The sequence below is a fragment of the Coregonus clupeaformis genome, chromosome 34 (assembly GCF_020615455.1).
Source record: "Coregonus clupeaformis isolate EN_2021a chromosome 34, ASM2061545v1, whole genome shotgun sequence".
Classification (NCBI taxonomy): domain Eukaryota; kingdom Metazoa; phylum Chordata; class Actinopteri; order Salmoniformes; family Salmonidae; genus Coregonus; species Coregonus clupeaformis.
The window spans coordinates 34486280-34512199 of record NC_059225.1 but is presented as its reverse complement, the minus strand read 5'-3'; the positions used below and the strand labels follow the sequence as shown (position 1 = coordinate 34512199).

Genomic DNA, 25920 nt, shown 5'->3' with positions numbered 1-25920 from the left:
CAACAGCAAACCAAGCAACAGAGAGTGCCTAGTCAAAGGTCCCCTGTAAGACACGGGTAATCCTCCTGTCTGTTTGTGAAGGCTTGTGCTCAGCTGGACTGGACTACACCAAGATAAAGTCCTTGTTGTATGAGTCTCTCAAAGAGAATGATCTGAGGAGCAGGGAAGGGCAGGGGAGGCAGTAGGAAGGGTGTGGGGTGTAGGGAAGGAGGGATGGAGAGAGGGAGGTGGGGGTGCACATGGGCATCAGTGGGGTTAGCAGCTCCAGAAAGTATTTCATCAAAGAGGGCTAGGATCCTAGGGATTGAGATTCTGCCTGGAGGCAAGTAACCAATGGTCTCCCAAGAACCTATTCCAAAGTAGAACTCAGAGAGCCAAAACACACATCAAAAGCACCTCTGGAGCCAAAGCGATTCTGGAGGAGAAAGAAAGGGGTACGGGTTCCCTTCTTGACCCCGTCTAAGCCCCAGATATCACCCCAATAAAGGAGGAACTACTGTTTGTTCCAGACCTGAGATCTACTGCAGTCAGAGATGTGCACACCAAGGCAGGCACACACACACACATAGCAAGAGAGAGAAAGAGAGAGAGTGGCACACACACTAATATTACATGGTTTCACACGACATACAGACAAACAAACAGTATATTCTCATTACACATATTGTGATTCATTTCTGAGGCTTTTTTCGAATTGTGTTCGAATAAAACAGAACGGTTATAAACTGTAAAAGACACATTCATTTGTTTGTCTTCATCTACACACTGATTGATACATTACAACAAATATGCATTTAACACTGCATCAGTCTTTTTCCCAAAAGTAATTTCATGATCTCATTGAAATAAGTTACACAAGTAACATAAAATGACTACTTGGCAATACAGTGTTTAATTTTTCTCTCCATTTCTCTCCAATTGGACAGATGTCACAGTGAAAGGGATATGTCATCAGAAAAGCATATGATATCCATCCAGATTTGACCTCTAGCATTGCATTGGACATACCAATGTTGAATCCCAAATAGCACCCTATTCCCTACATAGCGCACTACTTTTGACCAGAGACCCATGGGCCCTAGTCAAAAGTAGTGGATTACATAGGGAATAGGGCTTCATTTGGGGTGCAGACCAAGAGAATGGCAGGCTTGTTCAGTGAGTTGTGCAGTTGAGAACCGCATGCAGTCTCCTCTCAAGTTAACACCAAGGGTCCCAATTCAAGGAACAGTTTTCCACTCCTTCTGGACCAATATAGTATATTTTAAAGCTTTCATTTCATGAATAAGACAATACATTCCCAGATTGTAATACTTTCTTAATTACAACTTTATTAACTCAGGATTTGACTAAAAAGTCCCACTGACATCCTATGCTGTGACTCGTTTGGCCTTATTTTTTCACTGCTTTCAATTGATAGAGCACCCTTCACTGTTTACTTGTTCCCCACTTGTTTGCTACTCCATTATTCTCCAAGACAAGGCAGCAAACAGACTAGGGCTACCAGTGGTCCCTGCTTCCCAATGTGTCAGGGGAAAGAGGGGCCAGAGTTACTGGGGCCAAATGAACACACCACAAGGACTGCTAGACTGACCACTAATCTACTCCTGAAGAGAGCATTAGGCCCCATCCATCCTAGAGCTGTGTACACAGGGTTCAAGTGCTCCTTCACACACAGACCCCCCCCCACACACACACACACACACACTGAGGCCTCGCAGCCATCTGCCAAATCAAAGAGCAAACAGTGAAGACACGACTGAGATAAAGCCTCTCTCTCTCTCTCGCTCCCTTACTCTGCTCTCTCTCCTGTCTCTCTGTGCATGCTGGAGGTATATCGGGTGTCTATGAGTGGCCCATTAGCGTGCATGACTGATAACAGGCGCTCAGTGCCCCCCCCCCCCCCTTTATAATCACAGAGAGGGATATTTGTGGGGTTATTTTGAATCTGTCAGAAATAATAAACGCAAAACTATATCCACTTCGGCTATTTAAGCAATTTCCCTGTGATAACGTCCCGAGGGTTCTCATGCAGCTTCCAAATGACGACATAATGAAACGACGACGCCTGCACCCCCTTATCAGGGCGGATTAAAAGGGAATAATGAAAGTGAGGGGGTTTGGAGCCTTGTGTGGCATGAATATGATTATCTAATGGACTCCAATGGAAAAGCATGTTAATTCCACTTAAAGGCGAGACCTTTCCCAGCCCTATCTCCTGCCCCTTGCTCCTCTGAAGTCTTCCTTTCTCCCCCTTTCTCTTCCTCCTTCCCTCTCTCCTCTCCTTTAAGTTTAAATAATCGCAACTCTCCTCAGCAGAAGTCATTATGTGTGCTGGGTATCTCTGTATGTGTATGAACGTGAACGTGTGAGAGCCAGCGTTTAATCGCACTAGTTTTTTTACCATCTCTTCTTTCTTTGGGCCTGTTGGAGCGTGTGTTGCTCTCTCTTAGCTTTCAGACAAAAGCTCTCAAGGCGGTTATCGATATTCAGAATTTTTCTCCATGAATGGACATCCCCTTTGTTGCTGGAAGAATGTGGGTCACATTCTTACAAACTCAAATCAAACTTTTGGAGCCACCATTGGAAATCGTGTTACACGCTCCCTGATATTAGGTTAAGTAAGTAAGGATTTGAATATTGGGTCAGACAATTATTATTTTGCTTTGCTGAGGAGAGCGCATAGTTACTTCAACTCTGACATGATGACAAAGTTGTCAAGATCAAAGTTCAAGTGAACATTCTTCCTCTACTCTACACACTTCCTATTGAGTATTCATACACACTATATAAGGATACACACCCTTCTGGCTGAATGTTGACAGGAAATTGACAATACAGCATTTATCCCAGGCATTTGAAGTATTTTGTTGTCAGATCCACAAACTGTAAATCTACTGGCTAAGATTAATTGGAGAAGAACAGCGAAAAGACCTTTCTCCTTTTGATCCCGACCAACCTTTCCACCTCGTCAAGGGGGCCTTCCATCCACATTAAGGACCGTTAGGACCAATAAGACTCCTTCAACTGATAGCCCAGTCCATTCTCCTCCAGTAACAGTAGCAGAAATGTGGCCCAGACCACTGCACACACTTCACACATCCTGAAAGCAAACAGAGATCCCACAGGACACAGTTAAAAAAGAGAAACATCAATATTTCATCAAACTACTCTCTCTTTCTGTCCCACATCAAAGCTAGTAGCTCCCATTGAAATCCTACAGGTACAGCTCTTTTGTTTTTCCTCCTCTGGTATGCCTGTAGAGACTACAGCCATTCCCCCGCTCTCCTTTAGAAAACCTCTCGGTTACAGTGTTCGTCTGTCTCGTGGTTAACTGTCTCACGGTTTGGAAGATGAGGTGCAAAGGGGAGGGCTGTGATTAGAAAAGAGAAGACATACTTACTCTGAGGATGTCCAGGGAATGGTGGAATCACAAATGCAGGGGAAATGATTGTCCAATTTAAGTAAAGTAAAAGAAGGTGTTTCTTCTCTTTTACTCAACTACACTTTCTCATAAAGTCTTCAGTGTCCCTGGAGGCCATCAACATGTGGTCAGAAGACTCAGAGCAGCAGGGGGGACAGACAGGCCATAAAGAGGAACCTTCTGACATGCCAAACCTGCCGGGGGCACGTAAAACTCCCTGAAGAGCTCGCTAGCTGGGGGAGGAGGAGGAGCATTGATAATTGGTTGTCGGGGGATACTTTGATCTATTGTTGCGGTTGAAGGAATTTTGTTCCTTTTCAAAGATGATTTTGTGTTTTGAGTTGTTATATTTTCCTAACACGAGAATGATGTAAGGGACCCTAAGCAAAAAATGGAATGCCCAGTGTTACAAATGGAAAAGCACTAACATTTTAACACAAAACTACTTTTGAACAAAATCAAAAGGAATGATCACTTTAGCATCGCTGAGGTGTTGCCTATGTGCACTTTGCCTCATTGTCGCCGGATTTGTACACTAAACACATTTCCATAAAATGACACGCTCTGAGTGTGTGTGTTTGTGTGCGTGTATTTTCCCCATAGCCCTACAGCTGTGCGTTGTGGTTAGGTGTTTGGAGTGTGGTGGCGCCTGTGCCTGAACACAGAGGGCTCCTCCCATCATCACCGTCGTCAATCTATGGCTGTCCCTCAGAGGTGGACAGTGACAAATGACATGCCCAGTCAGTCACACGCTTATCACCATACAGGTAACACACAGGCCTGAAAATGACAGACATGAAATGGAAACATCTCTCATTCTGTGGGCCTGGGAGTCTGAAGTGAAGTATTAACTGAGGGAGAGATGGAGTAGGATAACAGGGTCACTGTTTGGGGTGCGATTGCAGAGGAGGTCCACGTGCTATTACGTTTTCTAAAAAAAGAGAGTGTTATGGAGATCCTTTGAGCTTTTATTTGCCTTTAATAAAATAGTTATATTACATTATAGATAGCTTGAACTCACTGAAACTTTTTTCAAATGAACCTTTAAGATAATACCAAACTTTTGCAACACAGTGCATTTGTCATAATGTATTTTGAGATCTTATAATAGTAAAGTGTGTCGCATGCCATTGTGTCAATGTTGATACATAAGCTATCCATGGTCCCTCAGTCTCACAGTACAAAATCCTCTCTGGTGCCCGAATGCAGCCAGGTCAATGGGTCAACCCCATCCCAACCTGGACTCTCCCATTCAACTAGACCCATAACTCAGAGAGGCCTTTCTCTCTCGCTCTCGTAAACATTTGCACATGTACACACAGGCACCTACACACACATGCTTGTGCACACATTCACACACCCACTGTTGTTCTTATACAATCTATGACACACACACACACCAACACACACACTTAAATCCCTGGGAAAGGAAAGATGGATGGGATGTCTTGGGACACAGGTGCTGTTCCAGTTGTGTGTTCTCCCACACATTCCTTCTAGCTCCGTTTTAAACACTCTTCTTCTCCCCTGTGTTAATTACCATAACATTAGACAGAGTAAGGAGAGCTGAATATCATGTTAGATCAATCAACCTATCTTTTGGCAAAGTTTGTTAGTCGCTGACTGTCTTCTTGCACTGAATGTACGATAAGCATTTCTCAAGACAGCGAGACCAAAGGGGTCTCAGGCAGTTCTCTTCATTGCCGTTAAATGGTGCTAATTCACCAATAATATTCATACCACAGACTTAACGCTAGTTATTCCATCTTGTGGCAGACCATAGAGATAGATAGAGGACTCATCCTTCTGTGCTAATATAGCGTCTGTGACAGCATGGACAGTGCCATTTTGAAGTAGTCCATTTTCTTCTTCACCATTGGCTGATCCCTCCTGATGACCCGGTTGGACATGACTCCAACAGGGTCACCAGGAGGGATCAGCCAATGAAGTTGAAAGTCCAGCCCTCAATGGTGCTGCCCATGCTAACACAGCCTTTTGTCACCAAGGGAGTACCCCAAGGCTCGATCCTAGGCCCCACGCTCTTCTCAATTTACATCAACAACATAGCTCAGGCAGTAGGAAGCTCTCACATCCATTTATATGCAGATGATAGTGTTATACTCAGCTGGCCCCTCCCCAGATTTTGTGTTAAGCGCTCTACAACAAAGCTTTCTTAGTGTCCAACAAGCTTTCTTTGCCCTTAACCTTGTTCTGAACACCTCCAAAACAAAGGTAATGTGGTTCGGTAAGAAGAAGGCCCTTCTCCCCAACGGTGTGATTACTACCTCTGAGGGTTTAGAGCCCTAATTCAGATGACCATCCTACCCATGCTAGATTACGGAGACGTAATTTATAGATCGGCAGGTAAGGGTGCTCTCGAGCGGCTAGATGTTCTTTACCATTCGGCCATCAGATTTGCCACCAATGCTCCTTATAGGACACATCACTGCACTCTATACTATTGGTCATCTCTGTATACCCGTCGCAAGACCCACTGGTTGATGCTTATTTATAAAACCCTCTTAGGCCTCACTCCCCCCTATCTGAGATACCTACTGCAGCCCTCCTCCTCCACATACAACACCCATTCTGCCAGTCACATTCTGTTAAAGGTCCCCAAAGCACACACATCCCATGGTTGCTCCTCTTTTCAGTTCGCTGCAGCTAGCGACTGGAACGAGCTGCAAAGAACACTCAAACTGGACAGTCTTCATGCAAAGACTCAATCATGGACACTCTTACTGACACTTGTGGCTGCTTCGCGTGATGTATTGTTGTCTCTACCTTCTTGCCCTGTGCCCAATAATGTTTGTACCATGTTTTGTGCTGCTACCATGTTGTGCTGCTGCCACGTTGTGTTTCTACTGTGTTGTTGTCATGTGTTGCTACCATGCTGTGTTGTCATGTGTTGCTGCCATCATGTGTTGTTGTCTTCGGTCTCTCTTTATGTAGTGTTGTGGTGTCTCTCTTTATGTAGTGTTGTGGTGTCTCTCTTTATGTAGTGTTGTGGTGTCTCTCTTTATGTAGTGTTGTGGTGTCTCTCTTTATGTAGTGTTGTGGTGTCTCTTCTTTAAGTAGTGTTGTGGTGTCTCTCTTTATGTAGTGTTGTGGTGTGTCTCTTTATGTAGTGTTGTGGTGTGTCTCTTTATGTAGTGTTGTGGTGTCTCTTTATGTAGTGTTGTGGTGTCTCTCTTTATGTAGTGTTGTGTTGTCTCTCTTTATGTAGTGTTGTGGTGTCTCTCTTTATGTAGTGTTGTGGTGTCTCTCTTTATGTAGTGTTGTGGTGTCTCTCTTTATGTAGTGTTGTGGTGTCTCTCTTTATGTAGTGTTGTGGTGTCTCTCTTTATGTAGTGTTGTGGTGTCTCTCTTTATGTAGTGTTGTGGTGTCTCTCTTTATGTAGTGTTGTGGTGTCTCTCTTTATGTAGTGTTGTGGTGTCTCTTTTTATGTAGTGTTGTGGTGTCTCTCTTTATGTAGTGTTGTGGTGTCTCTCTTTATGTAGTGTTGTGGTGTCTCTCTTTATGTAGTGTTGTGGTGTCTCTCTTTATGTAGTGTTGTGGTGTCTCTCTTTATGTAGTGTTGTGGTGTCTCTCTTTAAGTAGTGTTGTGGTGTCTCTCTTTATGTAGTGTTGTGGTGTGTCTCTTTATGTAGTGTTGTGGTGTCTCTCTTTATGTAGTGTTGTGGTGTCTCTCTTTATGTAGTGTTGTGGTGTCTCTCTTTATGTAGTGTTGTGTTGTCTCTCTTTATGTAGTGTTGTGGTGTCTCGCTTCATGTAGTGTTGTGGTGTCTCTCTTTATGTAGTGTTGTGGTGTCTCTCTTTATGTAGTGTTGTGGTGTCTCTCTTTATGTAGTGTTGTGGTGTCTCTCTTTATGTAGTGTTGTGGTGTCTCTCTTTATGTAGTGTTGTGGTGTCTCTCTTTATGTAGTGTTGTGGTGTCTCTCTTTATGTAGTGTTGTGGTGTGTCTCTTTATGTAGTGTTGTGGTGTGTCTCTTTATGTAGTGTTGTGGTGTGTCTCTTTATGTAGTGTTGTGGTGTCTCTCTTTATGTAGTGTTGTGGTGTCTCTCTTTATGTAGTGTTGTGGTGTCTCTCTTTATGTAGTGTTGTGGTGGTGTCTCTCTTTATGTAGTGTTGTGGTGTCTCTCTTTATGTAGTGTTGTGGTGTGTCTCTTTATGTAGTGTTGTGGTGTGTCTCTTTATGTAGTGTTGTGGTGTCTCTCTTTATGTAGTGTTGTGGTGTCTCTCTTTATGTAGTGTTGTGGTGTCTCTCTTTATGTAGTGTTGTGGTGTCTCTCTTTATGTAGTGTTGTGGTGTCTCTTTATGTAGTGTTGTGGTGTCTCTCTTTATGTAGTGTTGTGGTGTCTCTCTTTATGTAGTGTTGTGGTGTCTCTCTTTATGTAGTGTTGTGGTGTCTCTCTTTATGTAGTGTTGTGGTGTCTCTCTTTATGTAGTGTTGTGGTGTCTCTTTATGTAGTGTTGTGGTGTCTCTTTATGTAATGTTGTGGTGTCTCTCTTTATGTAGTGTTGTGGTGTCTCTCTTTATGTAGTGTTGTGGTGTCTCTCTTTATGTAGTGTTGTGGTGTCTCTCTTTATGTAGTGTTGTGGTGTCTCTCTTTATGTAGTGTTGTGGTGTCTCTTTATGTAATGTTGTGGTGTCTCTCTTTATGTAGTGTTGTGGTGTCTCTCTTTATGTAGTGTTGTGGTGTCTCTCTTTATGTAGTGTTGTGGTGTCTCTCTTTATGTAGTGTTGTGTTGTCTCTCTTTATGTAGTGTTGTGGTGTCTCGCTTTATGTAGTGTTGTGGTGTCTCTCTTTATGTAGTGTTGTGGTGTCTCTCTTTATGTAGTGTTGTGGTGTCTCTCTTTATGTAGTGTTGTGGTGTCTCTCTTTATGTAGTGTTGTGGTGTCTCTCTTTATGTAGTGTTGTGGTGTCTCTCTTTATGTAGTGTTGTGGTGTCTCTCTTTATGTAGTGTTGTGGTGTCTCTTTTTATGTAGTGTTGTGGTGTCTCTCTTTATGTAGTGTTGTGGTGTCTCTCTTTATGTAGTGTTGTGGTGTCTCTCTTTATGTAGTGTTGTGGTGTCTCTCTTTATGTAGTGTTGTGGTGTCTCTCTTTAAGTAGTGTTGTGGTGTCTCTCTTTATGTAGTGTTGTGGTGTGTCTCTTTATGTAGTGTTGTGGTGTGTCTCTTTATGTAGTGTTGTGGTGTCTCTCTTTATGTAGTGTTGTGGTGTCTCTCTTTATGTAGTGTTGTGTTGTCTCTCTTTATGTAGTGTTGTGGTGTCTCGCTTTATGTAGTGTTGTGGTGTCTCTCTTTATGTAGTGTTGTGTTGTCTCTCTTTATGTAGTGTTGTGGTGTCTCTCTTTATGTAGTGTTGTGGTGTCTCTCTTTATGTAGTGTTGTGGTGTCTCTCTTTATGTAGTGTTGTGGTGTCTCTCTTTATGTAGTGTTGTGGTGTCTCTCTTTATGTAGTGTTGTGGTGTCTCTCTTTATGTAGTGTTGTGGTGTCTCTCTTTATGTAGTGTTGTGGTGTCTCTATGTAGTGTTGTGGTGTCTCTCTTTATGTAGTGTTGTGGTGTCTCTCTTTATGTAGTGTTGTGGTGTCTCTCTTTATGTAGTGTTGTGGTGTCTCTCTTTATGTAGTGTTGTGGTGTGTCTCTTTATGTAGTGTTGTGGTGTGTCTCTTTATGTAGTGTTGTGGTGTGTCTCTTTATGTAGTGTTGTGGTGTCTCTCTTTATGTAGTGTTGTGGTGTCTCTCTTTATGTAGTGTTGTGGTGTCTCTCTTTATGTAGTGTTGTGGTGTCTCTCTTTATGTAGTGTTGTGGTGTCTCTCTTTATGTAGTGTTGTGGTGTGTCTCTTTATGTAGTGTTGTGGTGTGTCTCTTTATGTAGTGTTGTGGTGTCTCTCTTTATGTAGTGTTGTGGTGTCTCTCTTTATGTAGTGTTGTGGTGTCTCTCTTTATGTAGTGTTGTGGTGTCTCTCTTTATGTAGTGTTGTGGTGTCTCTCTTTATGTAGTGTTGTGGTGTCTCTCTTTATGTAGTGTTGTGGTGTCTCTCTTTATGTAGTGTTGTGGTGTCTCTTTATGTAGTGTTGTGGTGTCTCTTTATGTAATGTTGTGGTGTCTCTCTTTATGTAGTGTTGTGGTGTCTCTCTTTATGTAGTGTTGTGGTGTCTCTCTTTATGTAGTGTTGTGGTGTCTCTCTTTATGTAGTGTTGTGGTGTCTCTCTTTATGTAGTGTTGTGGTGTCTCTTTATGTAATGTTGTGGTGTCTCTCTTTATGTAGTGTTGTGGTGTCTCTCTTTATGTAGTGTTGTGGTGTCTCTCTTTATGTAGTGTTGTGGTGTCTCTCTTTATGTAGTGTTGTGGTGTCTCTCTTTATGTAGTGTTGTGGTGTCTCTCTTTATGTAGTGTTGTGGCTTCTCTCTTTATGTAGTGTTGTGGTGTCTCTCTTTATGTAGTGTTGTGGTGTCTCTCTTTATGTAGTGTTGTGGCGTCTCTCTTTATGTAGTGTTGTGGCGTCTCTCTTTATGTAGTGTTGTGGCGTCTCTCTTTATGTAGTGTTGTGGTGTCTCTTTATGTAGTGTTGTGGTGTCTCTCTTTATGTAGTGTTGTGGTGTCTCTCTTTATGTAGTGTTGTGGTGTCTCTCTTTATGTAGTGTTGTGGTGTCTCTCTTTATGTAGTGTTGTGGTGTCTCTCTTTATGTAGTGTTGTGGTGTCTCTTTATGTAGTGTTGTGGTGTCTCTTTATGTAATGTTGTGGTGTCTCTCTTTATGTAGTGTTGTGGTGTCTCTCTTTATGTAGTGTTGTGGTGTCTCTCTTTATGTAGTGTTGTGGTGTCTCTCTTTATGTAGTGTTGTGGTGTCTCTCTTTATGTAGTGTTGTGGTGTCTCTTTATGTAATGTTGTGGTGTCTCTCTTTATGTAGTGTTGTGGTGTCTCTCTTTATGTAGTGTTGTGGTGTCTCTCTTTATGTAGTGTTGTGGTGTCTCTCTTTATGTAGTGTTGTGTTGTCTCTCTTTATGTAGTGTTGTGGTGTCTCGCTTTATGTAGTGTTGTGGTGTCTCTCTTTATGTAGTGTTGTGGTGTCTCTCTTTATGTAGTGTTGTGGTGTCTCTCTTTATGTAGTGTTGTGGTGTCTCTCTTTATGTAGTGTTGTGGTGTCTCTCTTTATGTAGTGTTGTGGTGTCTCTCTTTATGTAGTGTTGTGGTGTCTCTCTTTATGTAGTGTTGTGGTGTCTCTTTTTATGTAGTGTTGTGGTGTCTCTCTTTATGTAGTGTTGTGGTGTCTCTCTTTATGTAGTGTTGTGGTGTCTCTCTTTATGTAGTGTTGTGGTGTCTCTCTTTATGTAGTGTTGTGGTGTCTCTCTTTAAGTAGTGTTGTGGTGTCTCTCTTTATGTAGTGTTGTGGTGTGTCTCTTTATGTAGTGTTGTGGTGTGTCTCTTTATGTAGTGTTGTGGTGTCTCTCTTTATGTAGTGTTGTGGTGTCTCTCTTTATGTAGTGTTGTGTTGTCTCTCTTTATGTAGTGTTGTGGTGTCTCGCTTTATGTAGTGTTGTGGTGTCTCTCTTTATGTAGTGTTGTGTTGTCTCTCTTTATGTAGTGTTGTGGTGTCTCTCTTTATGTAGTGTTGTGGTGTCTCTCTTTATGTAGTGTTGTGGTGTCTCTCTTTATGTAGTGTTGTGGTGTCTCTCTTTATGTAGTGTTGTGGTGTCTCTCTTTATGTAGTGTTGTGGTGTCTCTCTTTATGTAGTGTTGTGGTGTCTCTCTTTATGTAGTGTTGTGGTGTCTCTATGTAGTGTTGTGGTGTCTCTCTTTATGTAGTGTTGTGGTGTCTCTCTTTATGTAGTGTTGTGGTGTCTCTCTTTATGTAGTGTTGTGGTGTCTCTCTTTATGTAGTGTTGTGGTGTGTCTCTTTATGTAGTGTTGTGGTGTGTCTCTTTATGTAGTGTTGTGGTGTGTCTCTTTATGTAGTGTTGTGGTGTCTCTCTTTATGTAGTGTTGTGGTGTCTCTCTTTATGTAGTGTTGTGGTGTCTCTCTTTATGTAGTGTTGTGGTGTCTCTCTTTATGTAGTGTTGTGGTGTCTCTCTTTATGTAGTGTTGTGGTGTGTCTCTTTATGTAGTGTTGTGGTGTGTCTCTTTATGTAGTGTTGTGGTGTCTCTCTTTATGTAGTGTTGTGGTGTCTCTCTTTATGTAGTGTTGTGGTGTCTCTCTTTATGTAGTGTTGTGGTGTCTCTCTTTATGTAGTGTTGTGGTGTCTCTCTTTATGTAGTGTTGTGGTGTCTCTCTTTATGTAGTGTTGTGGTGTCTCTCTTTATGTAGTGTTGTGGTGTCTCTTTATGTAGTGTTGTGGTGTCTCTTTATGTAATGTTGTGGTGTCTCTCTTTATGTAGTGTTGTGGTGTCTCTCTTTATGTAGTGTTGTGGTGTCTCTCTTTATGTAGTGTTGTGGTGTCTCTCTTTATGTAGTGTTGTGGTGTCTCTCTTTATGTAGTGTTGTGGTGTCTCTTTATGTAATGTTGTGGTGTCTCTCTTTATGTAGTGTTGTGGTGTCTCTCTTTATGTAGTGTTGTGGTGTCTCTCTTTATGTAGTGTTGTGGTGTCTCTCTTTATGTAGTGTTGTGGTGTCTCTCTTTATGTAGTGTTGTGGTGTCTCTCTTTATGTAGTGTTGTGGCGTCTCTCTTTATGTAGTGTTGTGGTGTCTCTCTTTATGTAGTGTTGTGGTGTCTCTCTTTATGTAGTGTTGTGGGCGTCTCTCTTTATGTAGTGTTGTGGCGTCTCTCTTTATGTAGTGTTGTGGCGTCTCTCTTTATGTAGTGTTGTGGTGTCTCTTTATGTAGTGTTGTGGTGTCTCTCTTTATGTAGTGTTGTGGTGTCTCTCTTTATGTAGTGTTGTGGCGTCTCTCTTTATGTAGTGTTGTGGTGTCTCTCTTTATGTAGTGTTGTGGCGTCTCTCTTTATGTAGTGTTGTGGTGTCTCTCTTTATGTAGTGTTGTGGCGTCTCTCTTTATGTAGTGTTGTGGTGTCTCTCTTGTTGTGATGTGTGTTTTGCCCTAGATTTAAAAAATGTATCCCAGCCCCCGTCCCCGCAGGAGGCCTTTTGCCTTTTGGTAGGCCATCATTGTAAATAAGAATTTGTTCTTAACTGACTTGCCTAGTTAAATAAAGGTTAGATAAATAAAAGTAGTACAACATTAGTGAAGCAGACTACTTGTGAATTTAAATTATTAAGGCACACCACATGTATGTATTGACGTAATGTAGGCTGGTGACATCTTCAAAGACAAGTGTTTTGATGCTACCAATGGTGATTAAAACCAAAGCTAGTGGATTGTGTAAATGATACTTAAATTGCAATTAGATTTCATACTACGCTTCACTTGCTTACAACCGGAATTTAGGTCATCAGACTGCAACTCAACAAAACAGCAGACAAGGCTTCTTTTTTTTTTTTCAGTGGGATCACAATCAATTTCTCAATCGTCAAATTTGACGGCATGCTACTTTCACCCTGTCTGAACCTATGGTGCCGAGTCAACGGTTTTCAGAGGTGAATGAGTGCATTGAGTGCAAACTATCCTCATACCAGTCTGAATGGGCAACTTTCACAAAGTCATACCCAGACCAGCAGACAGTCAATGATGTTTGAACAGCCAACTAAGAATAGTCTTAGGCTGCAGTCATCGTGAAAGTATTGTGAATGCCACAGCATGATACTTTCTCACACAAAGTAGATGACAATAAGTGAATGCTGCTCTTGTGGCTCAAAGCATTGCATTCCTTCATTAAGACTTTGTTCTTGTTGCTTATTCTAATCTTGCTACCTTATAAAGGTTAGATTGAGAGTGCCTCACACTTACTCAATTAACCTCATTGTGCTCAGAAAGATTGTGATGAGGCATTCTGTTCTGAGAGTAATTGGGTTTTGTAAATGTTATTCAAATTTGTTAAACAATTATAAAAATACACACAAAAATGAGGATTTTAGACTCTAGACCAGCACTAACTCTGCAAATAGAGAACATATTGAACCAGTAATGGTAAGATCAGGGCTGCAGCTACATGGGAGGACACCGATTTTTTCAAATAAAATAAATAAATAATAACATATATTTTTTGGTAGGAACTCAGCCTGGGTCTCAACTTACTGTTAAAAGTTAGAATAGTAGAATACACAAGGTGCAATTTCGAAACTTGGTTGTGCATCAGCAGTTTGCCTTTTGTTATATGTCACTTAGTGACAGTCACTCAATTAGTCCATGTCAATAAAAACAATTTAAATTGGTAAATGAGTCTAGTTAGTCTAGCCAGATATCTAAACTTGTAGTAATCATGGCTGAATTACCGACCAGGCACGCAGTGCACGTGCCCAGGGGCCCTGACCTCCAGGGGGCCCCCATTGATTTTGTTAGTCAGTCTCACTCAGAAATCATATTCACATGGCATAAGTCACGGCACCACTTTACACATTTTGTAGAATCGCTGGAAATTAGCTGTAAAACTGCAAAAACAAAACAAATCTGTAAAACAAACATATTTGTTTAGCTGTTGTTAATAAAATAATTGTTCCGCTAATAGATCCCTCACTGTCTCCCACGTGGGTGGGCCTATGCCAGGCCCACCAATGGCTGCACCCCTCCCAGTCATGTGAAATCCATAGATTAGGGCCCAATTAATTTATTTCAGTTGACTGATTTCCTGACTGTAACTCAGTAAAATCGTTGATATGGTTGAATGTTGCGTTTATATTTATTGTTCAGTATATATACAATAATTTACACTTTAATACAATGTCTTAGAGAATGGTATGCATGTACTGCATGTTTCTTGATTGTCAGCATGGGGTAATTGTAAACAACAATGAATTTCTATACTGGCAAAATATCAATGTACTCAGGATGCAACAGGTGGGAGTGTCCCCTAGCAGCATATGATATCATGGAGGAAGAAAGGTGTAGAATGATGAGGTGTTTACCATTGGAATTATGTGATCTGAGGTGACATTGAATGTGTGTGTGGTTTCAGTGGGCACGATTACAAGGCGAGGGCTGGGGTGGTCTCAGTGTCAAACATGACAGAAGGGCGTTTGGGGATGGCCTGCAGATTACTCAGGCCGCAGGTGCACAGCTTCAGCAGCCTCAGCAGATCCTTCTGGAAGCGAACGCCAATGAACACGTACAGGAAGGGGTTAATGCAGGCGTGGGTGTACGCCAGGCTCTTTGCAATCTGACCAGCGACATCGAAATGCCCCGATACGACACAGTCCGTGATGGTGGTGTTGGCGGCCTGCGTGGCGGCGACCACCAGTAGCCCATTGTACGGCAGCTGGGAGAGGACAAACACAGCCACCACGGCGAAGATAACCCTGAGTGCCTTGTGCTTCTCAAAGCTCTTGGCATGCAGCAGGGTGCGGATGATGACAGAGTAGCACAGCACCATGACCAGCAGCGGCAGGCAAAAACCCACACATATCTGCAGAGCCAGCACCAGGATCTTGGTGCGATTGAAGAGGTTGTTGGGGTAGACCAGGACACAGAAGGAATTCCCCCTAAGGTCAGGCTTGACCTGGGCAAAGATGAACTCGGGTAGGGCCAGGGAGACTGAGATGATCCAGACAGCTAGGCAGGCCAGCTTGCTGACAAACAGCCTCTTGTTCTTCAGGTTGTGGGCCTTGGTAACCTGGACGATAGCCACATAGCGGTCCACGCTGATACATGTGAGCAGCAGCATGCTGCTGAAGAAGTTGATCTTGTAGACGGCCGAGAGGAGCTTACAGAGGCCCAGGCCGAACATCCAGCCCTTGGTGGCGTCGGCGGCCCAGAAAGGCAGCGTGCCCAGGAAGAAAAGGTCAGCCACGGCCAGGTTGAGTAGGTAGACGTCAGTCATGGTCTTGAGGCGGTGGCGCACAGTGGTATAGATGAAGACCACCATCAGGTTGCCCACAGCGCCTAGGACGAAGATGAGCCAGAACAGCGGGGGTTCGTAGAGACCCCGGAAGTCCCTCACCCAGCTCTTGTCACACACCCCCCCTGAGGTCTCAGTGAAGGTCTCATATTCCTCTGTGTAATCGCCAGAAAGCTGTAATACAAACAAGCATTCTTTAATGGGAGACCTTTACTCTGGATTTGTGTAACAGGTGTCCCTAATCATTTATTTTGTCACCGGGTCTTTGATAAGTGTCTTTGATAACAGTTTAAACAGATTTCAATTTAGCCTACTTTTAATTTAACAATTATTTTAATTACTGTCTACAGTGGTTGACTGTCTGTCTGTTCCCCCAAACTATCTGCATACACTACAGGGTTTCATAGCACAGTGGATTCAGTGGAGCAGTGTGACACCAGGATCTGGTGGTAGTGACGATCTATCTAAACCAGACGCTACTCTGGCTGCTCTCAGATGCAGGTGTTGTGTCTCACTGTCTCTACAGGAGAAACCACACCACTACACCACTTCCTGTATGAGATGGCAGGATAACGTTTCAGAGGGGCTACAGCTCAGGTTCACGATGCACGTCAACGGCACAGTGCTCATTGTCGACACCGACACACACAGATGTAGGACAGCGATTAAACTGGGGGGAAGAGGTGACAGCATGCACACCATGGACATTTTTAGACTGATGTTTTAGCCTTTACTGAGGCAAAGTTTGTGTGTGTGTCTATTGGAAACATTTGCCTAGCTTAAAGGAAAGCAAGCATTAAATTCACAAACTCCATGCTATATATACAGTGGGGGAAAAAATTATTTAGTCAGCCACCAATTGTGCAAGTTCTCCCACTTAAAAAGATGAGAGAGGCCTGTAATTTTCATCATAGGTACACGTCAACTATGACAGACAAATTGAGGAAAAATATTCCAGAAAATCACATTGTAGGATTTTTTATGATTTTATTTGCAAATTATGGTGGAAAATAAGTATTTGGTCAATAACAACAGTTTCTCAATACTTTGTTATATACCCTTTGTTGGCAATGACACAGGTCAAACGTTTTCTGTAAGTCTTCACAAGGTTTTCACACACTGTTGCTGGTATTTTGGCCCATTCCTCCATGCAGATCTCCTCTAGAGCAGTGATGTTTTGGGGCTGTCGCTGGGCAACACGGACTTTCAACTCCCTCCAAAGATTTTCTATGGGGTTGAGATCTGGAGACTGGCTAGGCCACTCCAGGACCTTGAAATGCTTCTTACGAAGCCACTCCTTCGTTGCCCGGGCGGTGTGTTTGGGATCATTGTCATGCTGAAACACCCAGCCACGTTTCATCTTCAATGCCCTTGCTGATGGAAGGACGTTTTCACTCAAAATCTCACGATACATGGCCCCATTCATTCTTTCCTTTACACGGATCAGTCGTCCTGGTCCCTTTGCAGAAAAACAGCCCCATAGCATGATGTTTCCACCCCCATGCTTCACAGTAGGTATGGTGTTCTTTGGATGCAACTCAGCATTATTTGTCCTCCAAACACGATGAGTTGAGTTTTTACCAAAAAGTTCTATTTTGGTTTCATCTGACCATATGACATTCTCCCAATCCTCTTCTGGATCATCCAAATGCACTCTAGCAAACTTCAGACGGGCCTGGACATGTACTGGCTTAAGCAGGGGGACATGTCTGGCACTGCAGGATTTGAGTCCCTGGCGGCGTAGTGTGTTACTGATGGTAGGCTTTGTTACTTTGGTCCCAGCTCTCTGCAGGTCATTCACTAGGTCCCCCCGTGTGGTTCTGGGATTTTTGCTCACCGTTCTTGTGATCATTTTGACCCCACGGGGTGAGATCTTGCGTGGAGCCCCAGATCGAGGGAGATTATCAGTGGTCTTGTATGTCTTCCATTTCCTAATAATTGCTCCCACAGTTGATTTCTTCAAACCAAGCTGCTTACCTATTGCAGATTCAGTCTTCCCAGCCTGGTGCAGGTCTACAATTTTGTTTCTGGTATCCTTTGACAGCTCTTTGGTCTTGGCCATAGTGGAGTTTGGAGTGTGACTGTTTGAGGTTGTGGACAGGTGTCTTTTATACTGATAACAAGTTCAAACAGGTGCCACTAATACAGGTAACGAGTGGAGGACAGAGGAGCCTCTTAAAGAAGAAGTTATAGGTCTGTGAGAGCCAGAAATCTTGCTTGTTTGTAGGTGACCAAATACTTATTTTCCACCATAATTTGCAAATAAATTCATAAAAAATCCTACAATGTGATTTTCTGGAAAAAAAATGCTAATTTTGTCTGTCATAGTTGACGTGTACCTATGATGAAAATTACAGGCCTCTCATCTTTTTAAGTGGGAGAACTTGCACAATTGGTGGCTGACTAAATACTTTTTTCCCCCACTGTACATTTTTCTTTAAGATTATCACTAAATCTGATCAACTGAACATGGAGAAAAAAAAAATGGTATCATGAAAAATAATAACTAAAACCATCTACATACAGTATGTGTGTACTGTAATAACATACACACACAGACAGATCACATACAGTGGGGACAAAAGTTCTCCCACTTGCTGATCTGAATCTTGGGTACTAAAAGTGATGAGTTTAAAATACAAACATGAGTTTTTCTATGTATGGGAGTTCAAAAGACAAACAGTAGATACTCTAGGCAACAATCAACATGTTTGGATTGAATTCATTCTCTGATGTTTGATGTTGATCTCTAATTCATTTTATAGCATGGCTTTACAATTGTAAATACAAGCATTTAGGTTGAAATAATACTTACAGTTTCATCAGTTGGGAGTGCAGTGAATAATGGCCACTCCATTTAACCTGTCAGAAGAAGTAAAATGTAAATAATGTGTTCTTTAATCCACAAATAACCTAATAGATTATGTGAAAAAAAGTTATTACTACATATACACTTAATAATGTATCACCTTTGACCCACACTGAAAACAATTTCAACCAAACGAAAGCGTTAACAAAAGAATACTATCCAGTATTATGAAAGAACATCTCTACATTTGAAACAAAACTCACTAGCAAGAGGATAACAAAGACAGTGTTCCAACCCACTCAGTGATGACACTTCAATGCTGTGTCTCTTTCTCAGAGTAGACGCTTCTAGCTACCTGTCTCACCGTCAACAGCTTTTATGGTTCTTCGTCTTAACCACAACGTCACATCGATAGACCGCTTTGCCTATGTCATTAGTTCCTGTTTTTTCTAACATACAGTATACCAGTGTAAACATCCTAATCAACTTTGTATGCATTACATTTAGAAACTGTTTCTCTTTTTAGGGAACCTGTGGTATACTCTATAAAAACAAACACTACCAGTCAAAAGGTTGGACAAACCTACTCATTCAAGGGTTTTTCTTTATTTTTACATTGTGAAGTGAAGACATCAAAACTATGAAATGACACATATGGAATCATGTAGTAACCAAAAAAGTGTTAAACAAATCGAAATATATTTTATATTTGAGATTCTTCAAATAGCCACCCTTTGCCTTGATGACAGCTTTGCACAATCTTGGCATTCTCTCAACCAGCTTCATGAGGTAGTCACCTGGAATGCATCTCAATTAACAGGTGTGCCTTCTTAAAAGTTTTGTGGAAATTTGTGGAATTTCTTTCCTTCTTAATGCATTTGAGCCAATCGGTTGTGTTGTGACAAGGTAGGGAGGTATACAGAAGATAGCCTTATTTGGTAAAAGACCAAGTCCATATTATGGCAAGAACAGCTCAAATAATCAAAGAGAAACGACAGTCCATCATTACTTTAAGACATGAAGGTCAGTCAATACGGAAAATGTCAAGAACTTTGAAAGTTTCTTCAAGTGCAGTCGCAAAAACCATCAAGCGATATGATGAAACTGGCTCTCATGAGGACCGCCACAGGAAAGGAAGGCCCAGAGTTACCTCTGCTGCAGAGGATAAGTTCGTTAAAGTTACCAGCCTCAGAAATTGCTTCAAGTTCAAGTAACAGACACATCAACATCAACTGTTCAGAGGGGACTGTGTGAATCAAGAAAAAGAGACCTGCTTGGGCAAAGAAACACGAGCAATGGACATTAGACCGGTGGAAATGTGTCCTTTGGTCTGGAGTCCAAATTGGAAATGTTTGGTTCCAACCGTCTTTGTGAGACGCGGTGTAGGTGAACGGATGATCTACGCATGTGTATTTCCCACCGTAAAGCATGGAGGAGGAGGTGTTATGGTGTGGGGGTGCTTTGCTGGTGACACTGTCTGTGATTTATTTAGAATTCAAGGCACACTTAACCAGCATGGCTACCACAGCATTTTGCAGCGATACGCCATCCCATCTGGTTTGGGCTTAGTGGGACTATCATTTGTTTTTCAACAGGACAATGACCCAACACACCTCCAGGCTGTGTAAGGGCTATTTTACCAAGAAGGAGAGTGATGGAGTGCTGCATCAGATGATCTGACCTCCACAATCCCCCGACCTCAACCCAATTGAGATGGTTTGGGATGAGTTGGACCGCAGAGTGAAGGAAAAGCAGCCAAACAAGTGCTCAGAATATGTGGGAACTCCTTCAAGACTGTTGGAAAAGCATTCCAGGTGAAGCTGGTTGAGAGAATGCCAAGAGTGTGCAAAGCTGTCATCAAGGCAAAGGGTGGCTATTTGAAGAATCTCAAATATAAAATATAGTTTGATTTGTTTAACACTTTTTTGGTTACTACATGATTCCATATGTGTTATTTCATAGTTTTGATGTCTTCACTATTATTCTACAATGTAGAAAATAGTAAAAATAAAAAATTAACCTTGAATGAGTGGGTGTGTCCAAACCTTTGACTGGTACTGTATGTCAGCATGCTAGGTATGACTTGCATTTGTTCTAAGAGACACCTTATATGAACTTCCTCATAGCAGTGAATGCAGGCTTTATTAGGCATCTCTGCTCTTCCTTGGATCTCACACCACCTGTCTTATGCAGCTGGAACAATTCTCCCTCATCCCTCTAAAAACACTTTTCATGTCACGGTCCATTTTTCACAAGACTGTATGCTCAAGTGAAGCACTTAGTGCCCATGAGAAGTGATGTGTGAAATGGATACGCTTGGTAGTAAGACAACACCAGTGTTGTGAGATGGTGAGGGGAAGTTCATTGTGGGCTGTAGTGACAGAGTTATCTTTAGGACCACTAAGCCCAAACAGAGTTATCTGTCACAACAGGGCTGTTGAACCCTGTTCCTAGAGAGCTACCCTCCTGTAGGTTTTCTTTCCAACCACAGTTATAACTGACCTGATTCAGGTTATCAACCAGCTAATTTCTAGAATCAGGTGCTCTACATTAGGGTTGGAGCGAAAACCTACAGGACGGTAGCTCTCCAGGAACAGGGTTGGAGTGCCCTGTCTCAGTGAATGCATCTATACATTGTGACAAAAGGGGTTTCTAAGACAAGACAATCAATGTACTGGAATATGTAAAATCCCCGGATGTTGCCTAAATGAAAGTAATGTAGTTGATAACGTAAGTTTAATCAGTAAAGCGGACTGAATGGCTTGCTTCTTTAACTTCATCCAGTAAGTATAATACACTGAGTGTACAAAACATTAAGAACACCTGCTCTTTCAATGACAGACTGGCCAGGTGAATCCAGGTGAAACCTATGATCCCTTATTGATGTCACTTGTTAAATCCACTTAAATTTAATCAAATCAAGTTTTATTTGTCACATGCGCCGAATACAACAGGTGTAGACCTTACAGTGAAATGCTTACTTACAAGCCCTTAACCAACAATGCAGTTGGGGGGGGGGGGTGCAACTCAATATTAGGAAGGTGTTCTTAATGTTTTGTACACTCAGTGTGTATTCACATTGCTTCCTCTTCTATGGTCGTAGTGGGAATGTACAGATAACTGCCAAAATTAAGGAAACATAGTGTCTTAATAGGGCATTCGGCCACCACGAGCCAGAACAGCTTCAATGCAACTTGGTATAGATTCTACGAGTGTCTCTAACTCTATCGGAGGGATGCGACACCATTCTGTCATGATGTTGTGTTGATGGTGGTGAAAAACGCTGTCTCAGGCCCTGCTCCAAAGTCTCCCATAAGTGTTCAATTAGGTTGAGATCTGGTGACTGAGACAGCCATGGCATATGGTATATATCGTTTTCATGATCATCAAACCAGTGACCACTCGTGCCCTGTGGATGGGGGTATTGTCATCCTATGGGGGCATAGCCATGGTAGCCAAAATAATGGACTGCCCAGCATTCACCTATTTACCTTATAGCCTATGAGCATGGCACAATAATGCACATTCCTCACGATGCCAGTTGCCACCCATAGGGCTGGCTACCTGCCATCATATCCTCTGGCTACGAGGCTATTCTCAAAACGATTTTAATAAATGTTCATATTACGCTGTGTCTCTGATCCTCATTCAGTTAGTCTGTCCTCGATTTAACTATATCTGAGCATATCCACCCTTGTTTACAATTGCGACAAAGAAGCAGACACCATAGAAAAGGAAGTGCAGCTACTATGAGCAGACGTAAAAGGCAAGGGGAAATTAAACAAAAGGACAAAATGCTGCTTTGCAATGTGGGCACAGTTAACCACATGTACAGTACACCGCAAAAAAGACTGCATCAAAAGTCCCTGGCATTCTTGGACTTGTTCACAACATGGATAAATCAAAATGAAGAGGCAGTAATGATAGTTTTGATTGAATTCATTTAAAGATGTTATGTTTTTATCGGGCTGAGTTCCAGGTTGCAGCAACTTGATATTGTTGATACCATGTGTGTTTACCATGCCCTTGGGCTTCCAACCACACCTGCACACCGTTTTTATTGTATTGTTGTCTATCATTTGTTTTCTTTGGTGCAAATAAATAAATAATACAAACAAATAAATGTTAGCATGTTTTGAGTTTCCAAAGCCGAAGAGACTGTTATGATAGAAACATAAAGGGAGAGGGTGTCACGTCCGTCTATGAAATAGGACCAAAGCGCAGCGTTGGGAGTGAACATGATGATTTTAATTAAATGCTCACAACAACAAAAACAATAAACAACGAAAGCGTGACGTCTAGTGTACAACACGCACACACACGAACAAAATCCCACAACCCGAAAGGAAAACAGATAGATAAATATGGCTCCCAATCAGAGACAAACAGCCGACAGCTGACACTCGTTTGCCTCTGATTGGGAGTCACACCGGCAAACATAGAAAATAAACCACCTAGAACACCCACCAGAGAAACCGAAAACATAGAATGAACACACCCTGGTTCAACATAATGAGTCCCCGAACCAGGGTGTGACAGAGGGAAGTCCATTCATGGCTGTTTGTTTCCTGTGAGTAGGTGTAAGGAAGAGTACTTTCTAACCTCCTTTGTTTCAACCCATCTTTAGGCACTGAGTACAACTGAGAGCAGAGCACAGTGCAGACCAGTGTGGAATCCTCATAAAGGTTTCACTACCCAACTTGATTTAGCAGTTTCTGTCTCAGTTTCTCATAGGACTTAGGGGTGAGATGCCGGAGGTTGAGAGTAGCTACCAGTCTCCTCTTTCAGGTTGCGTTTCTCAGTTTGGACCACAAAAAGGCAAAGTGAAACAGCCATGGCCCGTAAGCTAGGCTAAGGGTGCTTCAGGGTGCCTATGAAAACAAACTCTTGAATAAAGTGACAGACAGAGGTGTTGGTGATTACATCAGTTCCAAATGACACATGCCAAAGCAGTGTTACTGTAGCTCTAATCTGCGTGGTAGGTGCTATATACAGTAACACCTGTGCAGCCACAGGACAGACTTCTCTGTTAAACACGAGTAATGCTTGAAAACACACATGCACCCATCCAAACACACACACACACACACACACTACAAAGCCAGTCTCCAAACGATCTTCGGGTTCTTGCATAAATTATTAAAATCACACAGAAGGAAACACCATATCTACATTGTGTGTGCACTATGGACATTCTACCAGACGTATTGCTATTCACCACAACACAATAATAACCACAATTAAATCCTATACGATGAAGCAGAGTTTATTGGTTGAAAGTTAGATAGGGTCACCATGCTGTGCTGCTGAGGTCGGAAGTCTGACGTCTGACCTCCAGGACTCAGACTTTGCATCAGACGTGTTAGTAGTGGTCTCAGAGTGGGCCTCTGTAGAGAGAAAGCATTGTCCCAGCAATCCCTTATGAGATGACATCAAACCTTATTCATTAGAATTGCTGATTAGTAATAGGCCTACGTACATAACAATATTTGGTTGATGGTGATACTGAGCGAAAGAGAGTTCTGTGAAATCCCCTGCTGATAGGGTAAACCCTGACAGACAATCGGAGTGCTTGAGACTGATTCACCTTGACAGTGATTCATGACAATGGACTTGGTATAACCCTAAGCCACATGGCACTGTATCATTGGTCTACCAACCCATTGGCTCCGTCTGTTCAAATGATATGGGTTACAGGGACTCACCCGTGATGACTTCCTCTTTGGTCTCACTTTCGGCACCTCCTCTGTCACTGCACAGAGAATAAAAGATTATGTGTCAGTGTTATCAGTCATCAATGACGTTAGCTCTTAATCTAAGATTGAATTGGCAAATTGAGAGGTACTCTTCCTAAGAAGAATGACACGGCACAGTTATGCATATTGAGAAAAAACGTTGTTGTGTGGTTTTGCTGGTGTGACTATGTGACGTCTGTGATTTACCTAGTAATTCAAATACCCATATCCTCAGACTGGCCATAGGACAGTTTGGGAAAATGCCAGATGGGCTGGACCATCTTTAGCCCAGTAGCCCTGTCTACATTTGTTTGTTTGTTTTTGTTTTGCGCAATTATCATTATTTGGCCAATAAAATAACGTTAGCGCCTAACTAGAATTCGTAAAATATCATGTTAGAAAATTAGTAAAATATTGTAAATTTTGAAAATGTGTAACATATTGTACGTTTGCAAAACTTTTAACATATAATACAAATTGTAATTCGTAACATATCATACGAAATGGGTGATGGACATCCACAAATTAATACATACTGTACCATAAGAAACTTAACATATCATACTAAATGAATTGTCTACGTACAGAATAATACGAAATGCTCTGAGACCAGGTTGTCCAGGGACATGTTCTATATAATATAATAATAATATGCCATTTAGCAGACGCTTTTATCCAAAGCGACTTACAGTCGTGCGTGCATACATTTTTGTGTATGGGTGGTCCCGGGGATCGAACCCACTACCTTGGCGTTACAAGCGCCGTGCTCTACCAGCTGAGCTACAGAGGACCACAGAGGAGGGAGGAGGGAGAGGAAGTTGTGGTTTTGGCATGAGTCCAGTATAGGGAGGGTCAGAACCATAATTCTGTTAACTAACTCACTAGCTCATGTTAAAACATACAGTATATTTAACTGGGAAACACAACATAATCACCATCACCATGTTATCAAAAGTGTATCTTTCAAAATCAAAGTGCCAGTCAATGCACCCCATTCGCCATAAACAGGAACTCACTTCACATTTCTGAAGAAAAACACTTGTTAGAATTGAGAAAAGTCCCTTGGTGCCTTGGCAAACCCCCTTAGTCCCCGGTCTGTGAATCGGTACACCATTGTGATGATGTGTATAAGCAGACAGTTGCTCAGGTATTTTCTGGAAAGTTGCTGTTTGTGCCCTCAGCAGCAGGGGAGTGTGGCACGGCAAGACAGCATAGCAACCACTTCCTGTGTGACTGTTAGCACTGATTTATTTCACACTTTGATACTCATCAGCTTGCCAGCTTCATCCCGGAACGGTCAAAGAATCACTGTCTGACTTACAGTACCAGTCAAAGGTTTGGACACACCTACTCATTCAAGGGTTTTTCTTTATTTTTACTATTTTCTACATTGTAGAATAATAGTGAAGTCATCAAAACTATGAAATAACACACATGGAATCATGTAGTAATCAAAATATATCAAGGCAAAGAAAAGGGTGGCTATTTGAAGAATCTCAAATATACAATATATTTTGATTTGTTTAACACTTTTTTGGTTCCTATATGATTCCATATGTGTTATTTCATAGTTTTGATGTCTTCACTATTATTCTACAATGTAAAACATAGTACAAATAAGGAAAAACCCTTGAATGAGTAGGTGTGTCCAAACTTTTGATTGGTAGTGTACGTACATGGTTTGATTATACCATAAGGACTCTTTCTTCATGTCCTCATTACATGTAGTGCAACAAGACCACTCATGGACCACTGTATTTTTATTTGGGGTTTTCAAATGAATCATTTTCTATATTTTACAAATGTTTGTTTTGAACTTATATATTTAGAGGCAAAAAGTATGTTTTTAGTATTTGCTGTTAACTCCTTCAGTGGCTTGTCAACTCCGTCCCTGATGGCTAACCTCCTTAAGAGCAATCTTTTTGTCCATATTCTGAAAATATATTTGAATCACTGTTCTGCAACATATTGACATATTTGCTGTGCTAGATCCAAGGGATAATGTTTGCTTTCTAAATGTTGTTTTATGTTCTGAATCTAGAAAAACAT

The 25920-nt window shown here is 41.9% G+C and overlaps 1 protein-coding gene across 1 annotated transcript; it reads right to left on the bottom strand.

Annotated features, from left to right (window-relative positions):
- Positions 1-14273: 14273 nt before the first annotated feature.
- Positions 14274-24152, bottom strand: LOC121549561 (C-C chemokine receptor type 9-like). Its single transcript, XM_041861354.1, has 3 exons — positions 24095-24152; positions 23842-23888; positions 14274-15501 (listed from the first exon to the last, which is right to left on the bottom strand). Exons 1-3 carry the CDS (start codon positions 24150-24152, stop codon positions 14458-14460), a joined length of 1149 nt encoding a protein of 382 aa, XP_041717288.1. The 3' UTR covers positions 14274-14457.
- Positions 24153-25920: the final 1768 nt, after the last annotated feature.